The sequence below is a fragment of the Atractosteus spatula genome, chromosome 3 (assembly GCF_055471065.1).
Source record: "Atractosteus spatula isolate fAtrSpa1 chromosome 3, fAtrSpa1.hap1, whole genome shotgun sequence".
NCBI lineage: Eukaryota > Metazoa > Chordata > Actinopteri > Semionotiformes > Lepisosteidae > Atractosteus > Atractosteus spatula.
In genome coordinates this window covers 54,336,729-54,351,135 of record NC_142708.1, presented here as the reverse complement: position 1 = coordinate 54,351,135, position 14,407 = coordinate 54,336,729, and the positions used below count along the sequence as shown (strand labels likewise).

Here is a 14,407-nt window from a genome sequence, read left to right as displayed (position 1 = left end):
GAATGATACCAGAGTATTTGGTTTCATTTGCCCTTTAGCATTCAGCCATTTATACTGATGTGAAAACATGAATGTGAGTCTCAGACATTATTTAGTAAATTTAATTTCACTCCACTGCCACTTGGAAATAAAATTATAATTTCCCAAACTGAATTCTATACTTTCAGATGAATGAGCTTGTGTTTTCATTTTGGCTATGGGCATCTAATGAACAGTAAAGATTTCAGTGCTATTAGGAAAGAAATAAGCAACATTGTACTTGGTCTTTTTTTAAACATTCCAACCTGTTCACTGTTTGCATCCTTTAAAGGTAGGAATAGAAGCACACAAGTGAGAATGTCATTCCATCTGTGTAGTTTTTATGTATATTGTTGGGGTTGTTTTCTAAAGTATTAGTCTACATCTATTAACTACAGTTACAGCTTATGTAATACAGATAATTATAAAAAAAATATGGAGAAAGACTACAAAATTACTAGTAGTAAATATAATCAACAGTTTAAAATGGTTAGTCATTAAAAGACTTATGAGCATGAATACAAATAATGTAGAAAAATACTGTAATTTAAATTTAAAGAATTATGGCATATTTCCAACAAAATATCAGATATCTTAAATACTGTAACAGTCATACTGTAAGTACAGTATATGTAATAGTTTATTAGAGGTTTAGAATTTATTAAACTTTCTATACAAATCTAAAAAAAACATTTATTATGGAAAACTTAAAAAAGGGCAATGACCAATACTTACAAGTAGTTGAATTAGCCTTATATTGTGTTAATACCTGATCACTTTTGCTATTCAATAAAGGAAGTACAGAATATAAAAGCCTAATCCCAGCCCATACAAGGGAACCAGCATGGAGGGCTGTTAAAGTCCTCAATGACATTCATGAATTATTAACTGGTATAAGTGTTGTTTCACTACATAGATACAGTTTTAAATTAACATGATTCAGGTTCCCAAAGAAATAAATCTGATTAGGGCCTACATCACTAGCATATGAGCAATAATGAGAATCTCAGAAATTTGGATTAAGATTCAATCTGGATAAAGACAAAGAGTGCAATTCTTGCTCTGAGCAGGAAAAGCAAAGATCTCGATTACACGCTTGAAAAATATGTAAAAGTACCTTGACCACGAATGCACTGTATTCATATAACGATTGTAAGAAAATTATACCTTCTGTTTGTGAGATGGATATTTACAGGTGCAGTATAAGAGGAGAAATCCAAAAATCAAAGTAACGTACATAGCTTACAGACTTGTAAAAAATGCTTGTAATGCTTTGAAATATCCATGCTAGCAAATATAACAATAGCATTCATCCATTTTCTAACATCTTTATCCAAGAGGTCTTACAGGGTCAGCAATAACAATGTAGGAGTAGAGTTACATTAATCAGGGTTAAATTAATGCTAGCAGTCTTTTGAGACAGTGTTCACTAATATGTTCAGATGCTGTTAGTAATTACACGATTGTGTTAAAAGGTGCAAAACAATGGAACTGTTTACTAAAAGAATATTAAATTGTGTGCCATGGAGACCTCTTGTGGCTACAGAAAAAAATTCCACTTAATCCAATCGCCATCTTGAATCCTTGCTCACCTCATCTGCTCACCTGCTGCTAGTTGTTCATCTTAGCTCCTTTGCCTCCTGTGCTTCTCCTTTGCTCTTTGGTGGTGAAAGCAGGTGAACACAAGCACTGTGCCATCTCAGCCCATCTTGTCAAGATCCACCTGTTGAGACCTCACCTTTGCCTTCTACGATCCTTGTCTTAGTGTGGTCTCTGTCCTTCTGTTTTTTGTTTGTGTTATCATAGGCACAGTCATGATTCATGTCAGTATTACAATTGATGAAACTTGCATGGTTCCTTTTATTTTTTTACATTGAATTATTATAACTTGTTAACTTGGTTTTATTTTTGTTAATACCACTTATAATGAGTTTTTGCAGTTTCTTTGGAAAAGCATTCAATTGCCTTGGATATTGGCATTAGGTAAATTAATGACTTATAATTGCTAATAACACTTTGGTAGTCTATACTTCCCTCCACCTCAGGCTACAGCATATGTAGGGTCTCTTCAGAAAGTTGGTGTTAAAGGGTTTGCATAGTTGTAGTAAAAGATATTTAGCAACATTATCAGCTTGATCTAAATGGGGGCAGGTGACTAGACCTTGTATCATGCTGGAACTTTCAAGAAAATGACCAGTTGCTCATGTGACAATGTGAAACGCAAAAGATGGGCAAGGAACAGAAAAGGAACACAGAGAGGAGATTTAAACAGGAGAGGCGAAATTGCAAGAGCAAGCAATTTAAAGTCAAGAACTTCTTTGCCGCTGGATTCCTCCTTGATGAACTGAAAAATACAAAGTATTGAGCCCTGAAGGGACTTAAAGTAACTTTACAAAAAGTAACTTTGTTTTTAAATTTGTGTCATTTTATTTGTAAATAAAAGATTGATTTGTCCACTTTGGTTTGCATTACTATGGCCTTGCTCAATCTGGCCTCCCTAAAGCTCCACATTATTCCAGTTAGTGAAGAAATTTCTCACTTCTTTAACTGATCTGCTGTTGTGTCCACAAATGTGTAGGGAGCATGTGGACACAATTTACACATGGAAAAGTCAGGTGGTACTTGTGTAAATACAAGGAAGTATTAATTTTTCTAAAATGAACTGGCCCAGTGGAAGAACACTCACATCAACTCCTCTATCACTAGGGTTCTGACGGCGCCGTTTAGCTAACCGAGCAGGACACGGATAAATATCGCCACACCACATTGGCTATGCCCCCCATTCTCAAACAAAACAGAACATGAACAAGAGAATGGAAAAAGGAAACCCAGGGAACAACAATTTTTTTTAAAAAAACTTTTTGGCCTTGGACTCAATGACTACTGCACTAATTTAACATGTCCAAAACCTTCTTAGACCAAACCCATCTTAAATAGGATTAATTTAATGTGCAGTGTTTCCACTATATACCAAATGATTTACAATAGGTGTGAACTGCTTTCTTGTGAACTTTCAAATATAAATGCTTCACTAAACAGTTGTTTCAGGGAACGTGTCTATTTTCCATCTCTCCAGTCAAAACTCTAGGTGTCAAAGGCCACTGTCCAACAGGTTTTATACATGAAGGTCTCTCTAAATCTCCAGCCCATTAAGAGCAAAGAAGTGCTTCAACTTGCCCGGTTAAGAAAATAATTATTTCAATTAGGTAATCTGGAGCTCAGATGGAAAAATAAAACAAGAAACTCTCTGTCTCTCCAGGACTGGAGTTGTGATCCCCTGAGCCAAAAACAAATCTGAATACCTTACAGTTAACAGTTATTTTGATATGAAAACAGAAATTTCTAATTAGTAAATCATTTCCTACATCTGGTGCTCATTTAAAAATCTAAGACAAAAACAATAGAAATGGGTTACAATGATGTGGTTTGGGCGTTTCAGACGAGGAGACCCCTAAACATTTTAGGACTAATTCAATTAATTATTCATGTAATTAAATAATTACCCTCTCTGTCATCATGGAGAATTGCTTGATGATATAGCACACAACCTGAGGTTTTATTCATGATATGTCACCACCTTAAAGTAGAGTTTATGACACATTGCAGACACACAGCTCTCATTGCAACATACACAAATTGTCAAATACTTAATCCGTGTCTCTCTGGGAGTTGTAGGTTGTTGCTGTCTGCTTGTCTTTAAGGAAGCATATTTAGAATGTTTTACAAACTACAAAACCCACAATTCCGCTCTCAACCCTTTACAGCTGCAAGTGATGTCATAGAAAGCAGCATGGCGGTGAGCGTAGCGTGGTGCAGGGCGAGGAACTTGTATGGTTAGAGAAAAGCTCAGCATATTAATGGATGACATCTCGACAGTGTGTCAGAAGTCCTGAAAGAAGTGAGTTCGCTTTTTAATTGAAATAGGCCCAAAATCAAAATCCAAAAGAGGTATAAAATATTAACCAAACGTGGGTACTTTTGTATACTAATTTTGAATAATCGCTACCGTGTTTTGTTAACTTTTTAAAATTCAGATTATTTGTGTAAACAGTAGGTGTAACTGAAGCGTAATGACAGTTTATAAAATCAAATCAGTACTGCACATAAAGTCGTTTTTCTTCTGTCTTCTGTCTGTCAGTTCAAAATAAGGCGATGACGTAGGAAATGTGCCTGTGTTTATGTATTGGTGTACGTGGTAGCAAGGTCGACCTAAAGCCCCATGAAATATATAATTTGTTTTATTAATTAAGAAGCACAACTTTTTCACAGTATGGATCACGAGGTGCCTTTTTCCTCGGCGCTCCCTTAAAAACAACGTGAGTCAGCTTGTACAGGCGGAGTGCATGATAGTGTTGTACTGTATGTCAGGTAGGTTGTAAGCACATTATGTTAATCTTTAATGCTACTTAAGCAGATATTTATTTTTTTGTCTTAGGGCGTAAACTGTACATTGTATTTTCAGCCTGCAGTTGTGCGGACATATTTAGGAGTTAGTTGGAAGTCTGGTAAAAGAGCTGTATACAACGTTTCTGTTTTATCATTTTTGAAGCATTTTTTCCGATGTTGTGGTATATGTTTATTCTTTTTTTTTTACTTGCTATTCATCTACCTATCCATTTTCTAACCTCTTTATCCAATACAGTGTTGCGGGGAAGCCAGAGCCTATACTGGCATGCAGTGGGCACAAGGCAGCCTATGCTCTAGATGGGTTAGGGCAGACACAAACACACACACTCATACCAGGGCCAGGTTTTCCAAGAAGCCAATTAACTTACCAGTATGTCTTTGGACTGTGAGAGGAATCCCACTTGAATACAGGGAGAACATGCAAACTCCACACGGACAGCACCCAGGAGTTGAACCCAGGGACCCGGCACTGCAACTGTGCCTCTGAGCCAACTTAGAATATCTTACCAATTCCAGGAGAAAAATTGCTTCTGAAAAGACTTCCCAAAGCTGATAGTCGGGGAGTGTGGTGGATAAAATTGTATACAAAAACGTAAGAATAGTTACGAACAAGGTATCATCCAGCTACTCAGCTTCTGAAAGAAACCCAGGAATTGTTATGACTGAATAATTTGTTCCGGACACGCATATCCTCCTGCATATAGAAATTGCATGTAGTTTTTGTTAGAAATTCCTCATAACCTACATTTGTAAATGTGGGTCTTTATTTAATTGTTAATCTCGCAGCAGGCTTTTTGGTTGATTTTGTCAATACCTGCAAGGATTCTGAATCCTTGTGTTTCAAGTTTCATTGTAATATCTGTTTAGCACCAAAGATGTTTTGTTATTTAAACAATTGAATGCTTAAGAGGAAGAAGAGACTTTTCTAGATTGTTTTGTTTTACCAGTGGGTGTTTTACATTCTTTAAGTCATGAATTTTGTTTACCCTTCTTTGAACGCTCGATAGAGCAGTGTTTTTTGTAACATGGCAACAACAGTTGTCTGAGATCGCTCATTAGAGGTCTTGTTAGTGGATCTTCATCATTTTCATCAGCCATTTTTGTCCCTAGCTATAGATACAGTACCTTAGTCTCCTAAAGTCCCTTCACAGAGCAGTACCTTCAGTTTTGTACTAACATTTTGTTACCATTTCATTTTCCTGTCTTCTGCGAAGCCTCACAGTTTACTTCTCTTTTTGACCAACCAATGGTTCAGGATTGGTCATAAATCTACACATCTTTGGACTGTAGGTTCATGGCCTGTTGCAATTTCAGTTTCTTCAATCATATGTTAAAGAGCATGAAGAATTAATAAGTTTTTGTTAATTTTAATGACAGCTTAGATTAGCATAGTCCCTTATGTCCTAAGATTCCAAAGGTTACTTAAGATACAGTACCAAAGATTCAGCTACTGTATAGCAGCTAAAAGACACAAGCGCTGGAGATGTGCCTGTTCTCATCTTAGTTATTGTGTATAATTTGTTTTGTCTTATAATTTTACAAATGCCTTTATATGTTGTAATTTACCATGTATAGTGACAATGCTACATTATACAAATGTTCAGCCACTAATAACAATAATGGCTATGTCTTATGCCTATGCCGCAATACAAAAATGAACATGGCCATTCTTAGGTTAACCATTATTGTCGTGGATTAAATGTTGAGGGTGTACCGACACCATATGATAATCTGCGTTGACAATTTTTAATGGAATTTGTTTGTTCACGCTTCAGAGCTTATTCCAGTCTATGCTGCAGTATGTATGTGATCTGTATTGTACATGTGAAGGAACCCAGGCAATCAGCTTCAAGGCTGACAGATATGCAGAGTGTTAGCACTGTAGCTAAGGATCTGCGCCTGTGGCTGGAAGGTTGCAGGTTCAAATTCCACAGCCGGCAGAGGAATCCTACTCTGTTGGGCCCCTGAGCAAGGCCCTTAACCCCTGCTGCTCCAGGGGTTCTGTATAAATGGCTGACCCTGCACTCTGACCCCAAGCTTCTCTCTGCCTGTGTGTCTCATGGAGAGCAAGCTGGGGTATGCGAAAAGACAAATTCCTAATGCAAGAAATTGTATATGGCTAATAAAGTGATCTTATCTTATCTTAATGATTTGTGGGAAATATGATGTAACTTGTGAAAGGTCCTTAGGCTGTGTAGCTAGCCTCAGGAAGAGCACAGCTTTTTGAGCAGTAGAGAAGCTTTATTTAATTGTGAAGTTGCAAACTATGTGAACTAAGGCCAGCAGATGAAAAGTGGCTGAGTTTGTAGAAGAAACAAATGTCTCCAGTGTTCAGCCCCTTTAGACGCTTTGATGTTCCCTATCTTTCCACCCTGAGTAGCAGACACTGAGCAGTAAAATATGAATAAATAACACAGTCTCCTTTAGTTGCAGGTGCATTGCACTGTGGGCATTTTGAGTTTGATGTTTGTGACAGAATAGTACAAGGATGGTGTCTTTTCTCCCAGGATGATGCGAAGATCGAGGATAAGTGTGAGGCCCAATGTCCGGCCTGGGGGTAGAGGCCTCACCACTTCATCTCAGGACCCTAAGCCCTCAGAGGAAACTGCGGCTGAGCCTCAGAAGGTTCCAGAGGAAAGCCAGGAAGCTGGGAAGGAGACCCAAGAGCAAGTCAGCAAGGCTCATCCTGGAGATCCAGGAGACCCGTCACATGATGAAGCTGGACAGAAACCCACTCAGGAAGGACAGCAAATCAGCACCCCCCATAACCTGTGAGTAGTTCACAGCATAACTGTATTATGCTTTGCTCTCTTATATTTTATTATCCTGAGTGAGGCTTGCATGTCCCATCACAGTGCTGAATGATATTGAATATGATTTTAAATGTTCAGATTGACTTACCCACTGGTCCTGAAGTTGTAGGAGATCTCAGCTTTAACAGTTTGAAGGCAGCCCTTGATATGAAAATTACTATTAATGGGCTGGAGTGAAAGGAAAGGGTTTTAGCATTGCTGGATTGGGTATTGCTTTGTCAGTTAGGTTATTAAAATTGATTTTTTGTATATAAAAGTTAACCTACTTAGAATATTAGGAAAACCACCAAAGGTGAGCACCAACAATTTGCAGAAACAGTCTTAAATGATAATATTCTTCATGCCTCATTGGAAAGGTAGACTGCAGTGCTATACTGTCCTCATTTATTTGTTTCTCAGTAAAATGCTGGATAGGTGTATTATTGTTTGCTTTACAAGATCATTTTGTTATGTTTAAAATAGGAATGCAAAGAGTGAAGAGGGTGCGGCCTCTGCTAGCACCAGTTCTCCAGCCACCACTGTACAGAGAAGAAAACGCTTCTCCGCGATGCCAAACCTCGCCAAGCCCAGAGCAGTTCCTGCCTCTGCCCAACCACGTGCCAGAGCAACGCCCAAGTCACCCCCTGCAAAGCACGTCACGTCACCTGCTGTCGAGGATAAGGCCCCGACTTCGCCAGAGAGCATGCAGGCAGAGAACACTCCCCGCAGAACCCTCACGTCGCCAGCCCGACGAAGACCTTCCGGTGGAAAACAGCCAAAGGCCGCAGAAGAAAAATCTGAGGCTTCTGCCTGTTCAAGTCAACCTCTGTCATCTGGACAAGATAACACAGCTAGTGAAATATCACAAAAGCGTACCTTATCCCCAAAAGTCTCACAGGAAAGCACATCTGCAGGGAGCACACAGCAACTGACTGAATCCTCACTTTCTGGTCAGAAAGAATCACAATGCAGCGATTCATCACCAAAAGAACCTTCCCCTAAATCTTCTGTGCCTCTAAATAAGCCAAGCATTTCTTCAGACCGTGAGAGGATCCTAAAAGCCCGGAAACTGAGAGAGCTTCTTCAACAGGAAATTCAAAAAGAGAAAGTGAGTTGTTTGAGCAGGGTGATTGGAATTATGACTCATTTCACGTTAAGCCTCGTGTTTGGGAACTACATGATGGAAACCTTTGAATATAGTACTTTTGGTTGTTGGTATTCCCAGATTTGTTTTTTTGCATATATATTAAGAATTGCCATTATTTATTTTTGTTATTGCCACTCGATTCTTAGCACAGCCAATTAAGTGTTTTTGGCTCGCAGCTACAAACCCTGTGATTGCTCACAGGGAGAAAGAAGAAGTGTGGGCAGACTCCTCTGATCTGTTACTTTTGAGCAATTCACAGGCTTAGCGCCTCATACTAGAGATTCAGTGCCAATTGGTGGTAATAATAATAATTGCTTACACTTTTATAGCGCTTTTTTTGGACACTCCACTCAAAGCGCTTTACAGGTAATGGGGACTCCCCTCCACCACCACCAATGTGCAGCATCCACCTGGTAGTGATGCATGTGTCTCTCATAACTGAAGGCATCCTAGCACTCTAATCCCAACCTGCCCTCAATGGCACTAATAGTGGAGCTAATAGTGTGCTTCCTCAAGGAGAGTCCTGATCACAGTGTGCTCGTGATATTATGCACGTTCAAACTTGTAATCATTGACCTTAACCACTTCTCAAGCAGGTGTCCTTACTGGTTGAGCTACACTTAAGCTACCTACAGTAGGTTTAATCAATTTGGTTGTTTTACCCAAAATAGTGATTTCTTAATGTCCATTTGAAGAACTGATAAATAGTTATGCCAATTGATAAAACACCTGCATTTTGGAGGCAAAACACTCGTGCTCTTCTTTAAAGGAGCCAAGTCCATCATAGGACACGGCCTTAACATAATTGTCCCTTGAGCAGTTCAGCAAATATTTAGGAAGCAAAGGAAAAGCTCTTTATTGCAATCCATATGGTTATATGTGCTGTTCGGTATTGATCTTGTTGTCTTGATTGAGCTTGAATATTATAATAAGGACTGCATTATTAGATTAGCTGGATCTGACTAAGTTTCTCAGAAATTAAATGGAGATACTTGTAAATAATGACAGGAAAGTAGCAGATATATTGAATATTTCACTTGGGAACATTCACTCATAAAATACTCATGGTATTTTATCAGTGATACTTAAGGAAACAATATGTTATTCAGAGATCGTTAAAAAAAACTTCCAGCAGTCTCTCAAAATAGGGGTAATACCAACTGACTAGAGAATTGCTAACGTAGTTCACATCTATAAAAAGGGTAAAAACATCAATCCAAACAATTGCAAACCATTACGTCTTCTTTTACATGGAGAAATATGGAAATCGCTAAAACCAAAGTAGAGGAGCACCTGTATGGCAATAAGATTCTAAAGGATATTAAAATGGGTCGAATGGCCCTTCTCATTTTCGACAATTATTATGTTTCAGTACATCTACAGCAGTATTTATCATTCACAGCACAGGGGGCACAGCCACTAAAAAATATAAGTGTCCAAGTATATTTAGTAAGAATAGAAATAATAGGTTTTCTGTTGGAGGTAAGAATTTGCTGCTACTTCACATCGTAATCACGTCATTGTATCCTGGTAATTCACATCTGCTCTAATCATGGAAATTAACTTTTATTTTATTCATCGATTTTCTAAACTGCTTTATCCAGTCCGGGGTGGCGGGGGACACCAGAGCATAACCTGTCAAGCAACAAGCGCAAGGCGGGATACACCCAAGACAGGAATGGGAGTAGTGTCAATTCCGGGGGTGCTATCTGTGTGTGTTTGTCCATAGACACAAACACATACTGTACTCACTCATACCAGGAACAGTTTCACACAAGCCAGTTAACCTAGAATTATCTCTCTGGACTGTGGGAGGAAACCCGTGTGCAAATAGGGATAGAAGATCCAAACTCCACTCAGATAGTGCCCACAGAAAGGAACCCAAGGTCTCAGAGCTGCAAGGCAGCAAAGCTAACCACTGTACCACAGTACCACCCTGTACACTTGACAAAAGGTTTCTTTTGGTTACTCCCTTAGAATTGACCTCTCAATGTATCTTTTAATACATTCAGTGCCAGGTATTTTAAATACAAAGAGGGATCGTAGCTTAGCTCCCAGGATGACCAGAGCTAGGGTGGAGCGGTGGCTCTGTGGCTAAGGATCTGTGTCTGTGGCTGGAAGGTTGCCGGTTCAGATCCCGCAGCCGGTAGAGGAATCCTACTCATTGGGCCCCCGAGCAAGGCCCTTAACCCTAACTGCTCCAGGGGTGCCATATAAATGGCTGACCCTGTGCTCTGACCCCAAGCTTCTCTCCCTGTCTGTGTGTGTGTGTCTCATGGACAGCAAGTTGGGGAATAGGCAAAAAGACAAATTCCTAATGCAAGAAATTGTATATGGCCAGTAAAGTGATCTTATCTTATCAACTGCATACTATTGTTTTCACAATACCCCAGTGCAATCTGAACACCATCATTTCAGCATCACCCTCTGTCTTTAATTACTCTAAACTATGCCTGAATAGAGATTTCTGGTTGAGGCTTCAGATTATTTCGGTCTTTTTAGAGAACAGAATCATGTTAAAATTAGCTTAGAAAAGGCAGTTTCATTTATTATCCAGGTCTTGAATCCTTGACTCTTGTTCTTGGTTACAGAAAATGAAGAAAGGGAAGGTTCTCACATTTGAAACCCCTGTCCCTCAGGACCGGAGCAAGATGATAATGAGGGACTTCATATACTATTTACCAGAGAGCAATCCAATGAAGTAAGTTTTCTTTTCTGTTTGCTGAAATTTTTTTGTGCCCTCAAATGTCGATCTCTCTTCTAAGTCTCATCATGTTCTGGTCAATATAATAATTGCTTTCTGGACACTCCACTCAAAGCGCTTTACAGGTAATGGGGACTCCCCTCCACCACCTCCACCAATGTGCAACATCCACCTGGATGATGCGACGGCAGCCATAGTGCACCAGAACGCTCACCACACATCAGATATCAGTGGGGAGGAGAGCAGAGTAATGAAGCCAATTCATAGATGGCGATTATTAGGAGGTCATAACTGGTAAGGGCCAATGGGAAATCTGGGCAGGACGCCGGGGTTACACCCCCTACTCTTTTCGAGAGCCACCCTGGGCTTTTTAATGACCACAGAGAGTCAGGATCTCGGTTTTATGTCTCATCTGAAGGACGGCGCCTGTTTACAGTATAGTGTCCCCCTCACTATACTGGGGCATTAGGACCCACGTGGACTGCAGGGTGAGCACCCCCTGCTGGCCCCACTAACACCTCTTCCAGCCACAACCTTAGTTTTTCCCAGGAGGTCTCCCATCCAGGTACTAACCAGGCTCACACCTGCTGAGCTTCAGTGGGTTTCCAGTTGTGAGTTGCAGAGTGATATGGCTGCTGGCTGATAAGGTTCTACCTTGCAGATGTTCTTCAAAGAAAAATGGGCCAGTTTGACTAAAATATGTATTTGCAACATTTTTTGGTTTTCATCATCAGGACTAAGCTTTATGCCTAAAACCTCAGATATATTAGTATGGTTATTCACCCAAATGTTTGTTTAATAAGACTGTCCTTTCTTGCATTGCTTAGTTTCTCTTGGTTTATCTATTTTTTAGTAAAAGATAAACCAAGTTAATGTGTTACTTGTCACATATAAATTACTTGGTGTTTCTGGCATATGGTAACATTTTCTTTTCTAAGGAGTTTAGGTGTATCTGGATGTATCTGTGTGTCCTGTGTTCAAATGAGCTAATGTTCAACTTAATAACAGGTCTTCATTAGAGCACGAACAGAGGCAGACTGAGACTGTGACGACCCTTCCACCCAACAGAGAGTAAGAAAAGAGTTCTGATGCATTTGCCTCCCATTTGCATTCCCGTATACACCTTTAATTAGAGTAATATCTAATATTTATGTTTAACTATCTCTATCTATATGGTTTTGAGACCATTGCATATGTTGTGGGTTATCTTTGCAGATTTGTTTTCATGAAGTGGTTGTGTAATGGGTGCACTGTGCCAAGACATACTGTAGATGGCAGTATCAATAAGACTCCCCTGAAAACTAAATAATTATCATTTCGTTTCTAATTTGAGCTATAACCACAGGTAATCATAATTAAATAAAAAATGTTTATTTCAGCACATATTTATTTAATTCCACTGTAAGACTATAGAAAACAAGGCACAATGATGAGTGGTTAAGATTACCAAGCACAGCCACAGTCTGTTGAGATTATTGGATTCTCACACTATACACTATAGCTCGCACTGCATGATGTTAATGACACCTTTACCAAAGTGATACCATACCTCTTCAAAGAACTTGCCTGCACTGCAGGAACATGGCTCTACTTATGATCAGATGTGAGAGTAAACTGGGATTTGACTTTGCTGTTTCTGTATCTTATTGTGTAAAAAAAGGGGCACCCATCTCTCAGTTCAGAATATTGTTAATCTAGTTATTTATTAATTTACCTTAAATTATATATTCATTTTATACATATTTATATGATAAATTAATCAGGTATAAAATGATCAGGTAGTGCCATAGTGAGAATTAATATATTGTTTGAACAGAATCCAAAACATTGCTAGATTTTTGGCAGTGCGGGCAGTTGCTGTAGTGGTTCATAATCCTTCTTTTGAACCACAGGCTAATTGCTTTCATATTTCTATTTAATGCATTTTTATTTTATTTTCAGTTCTTTAATTGGCTTTACAACTGTTACAAAACCCAAAACCAGATGTTACCTGAAATTGACCAAAAGATAGATCTTGAAGATATGATATAGCAAAGAGGCTTAAATGGGTGATTTGTGTTCAGACCTTCAGTGAGGCCCCAGGAGGAAGAAGAGGGGGAGGAGGACGAGGATGAGCCTGTCCAGGACGACCAGCTTCTGGTTCCCAGGGTGAAAGTGGCAGAAGATGGCTCACTTATTATTGATGAAGAAAGGTAATGGAAATGTGGTTAAACCAGACTGCCATTGAAATTATTTTCTACCAGTCATTGAGTTAATCCTAAACTATGAGAAGAACCTAGTGGGAAGAGAGAGAGCTGAAGAAATTAAAGCTTTAATGATTGCAAATTAAACTTTATTTTCATTTTTCATTAAAAAATCCAGTATAAAGTTATAAGAAAAAGAAAAACAAGCAGAGTACATCATGAAATTTTTGGCAAACTCTTCTCCTCAAGGGCTGCTGGATAATAGATGATCTTCTATATTTGTGACCAGATTTTTCAGATAATTAAAAGAAAGTTATATATATATGTTTTAGAACGATTATAAATGAAGCGTGTAGCATTTGAAAACACAGAATAAATTTAAAGTTTAAAGTATAGTGTTGCACAAATGGTGCAAGATATAAACAGCAGATAGTTTATTTAATGCAAGGCACAGTACATTTGCAAAATACTATTGATAAATGAAGTAATATTTGTAAATATGGTGTACTTTCAGATCACCTGAAAAAGTTGGAAGCTTCTTCTCTAGATGCTTTAATATAGTGAGAAAAATTGAGAAATATTAGAAACAATGTGGTCATGTCATTAATATGATACTTTAATCAGAATGGGTCAATAACAGTTAAGGTTTTTAACTTTGTTTAGTGATGCACAGAATTTTTACGATTACAATATTAAGCTAGGAGCTCAAAAAAGTTTAGAATACAAAATATAACAGTAGTTTTTCACTTAAATGTAATTTTTGGACTTAAAATGCAATTTGTTGTGAGAGAGAGAAATTGTACATTATGATTATGTAAAGATTTGGGGCATTCCGTGTTTGAGCTCAAGCTACACAAGAGTTTTGCTAGTTATTGAAATGATCCATTTTGTTTAGTCACCATTTAAACAAGTCTTCCCGTATTTTTCAGTTTGACTGTGGAGGTTTTAAGAGTCAAAGGTCCCAATGTAGTAGAACAAAATGATCCAATTTTTGAGCGTGGCTCTACCACAACCTACTCCAGCTTCAGGAAAGCCAGCTACACGAAGCCCTGGTCCAACAGAGGTGGGAGAATAAGTCACATTCCATTTCCACTTCTTCATTAGTATTAGGTTTTAATTAAGTAATTATTGGTCAAAACAAAGTGTCTCTTGCTTT

At 38.5% G+C, this 14,407-nt stretch overlaps 1 protein-coding gene across 6 annotated transcripts in view; it reads left to right on the top strand.

Annotated features, from left to right (window-relative positions):
* Positions 1-3,778: 3,778 nt before the first annotated feature.
* Positions 3,779-14,407, top strand: part of bdp1 (BDP1 general transcription factor IIIB subunit) — a 39,459-nt gene continuing 28,830 nt past the window's right edge. For 4 of the 6 annotated variants that reach the window (XM_088910974.1, XM_088910975.1, XM_088910973.1 and 1 more), the window contains exons 1-7: positions 3,785-3,916; positions 6,933-7,196; positions 7,701-8,325; positions 10,956-11,065; positions 12,077-12,139; positions 13,132-13,260; positions 14,181-14,314. In XM_088910974.1, coding sequence (XP_088767100.1) covers positions 6,934-7,196; positions 7,701-8,325; positions 10,956-11,065; positions 12,077-12,139; positions 13,132-13,260; positions 14,181-14,314 — 1,324 coding nt within the window. In that variant the 5' untranslated portion in view covers positions 3,785-3,916; position 6,933. Of the gene's footprint in view, positions 3,987-4,287; positions 4,387-6,932; positions 7,197-7,700; positions 8,326-10,955; positions 11,066-12,076; positions 12,140-13,131; positions 13,261-14,180; positions 14,315-14,407 lie in introns of all 6 variants that reach the window. The other 2 variants (XM_088910970.1, XM_088910972.1) reach the window with 2 other exon arrangements.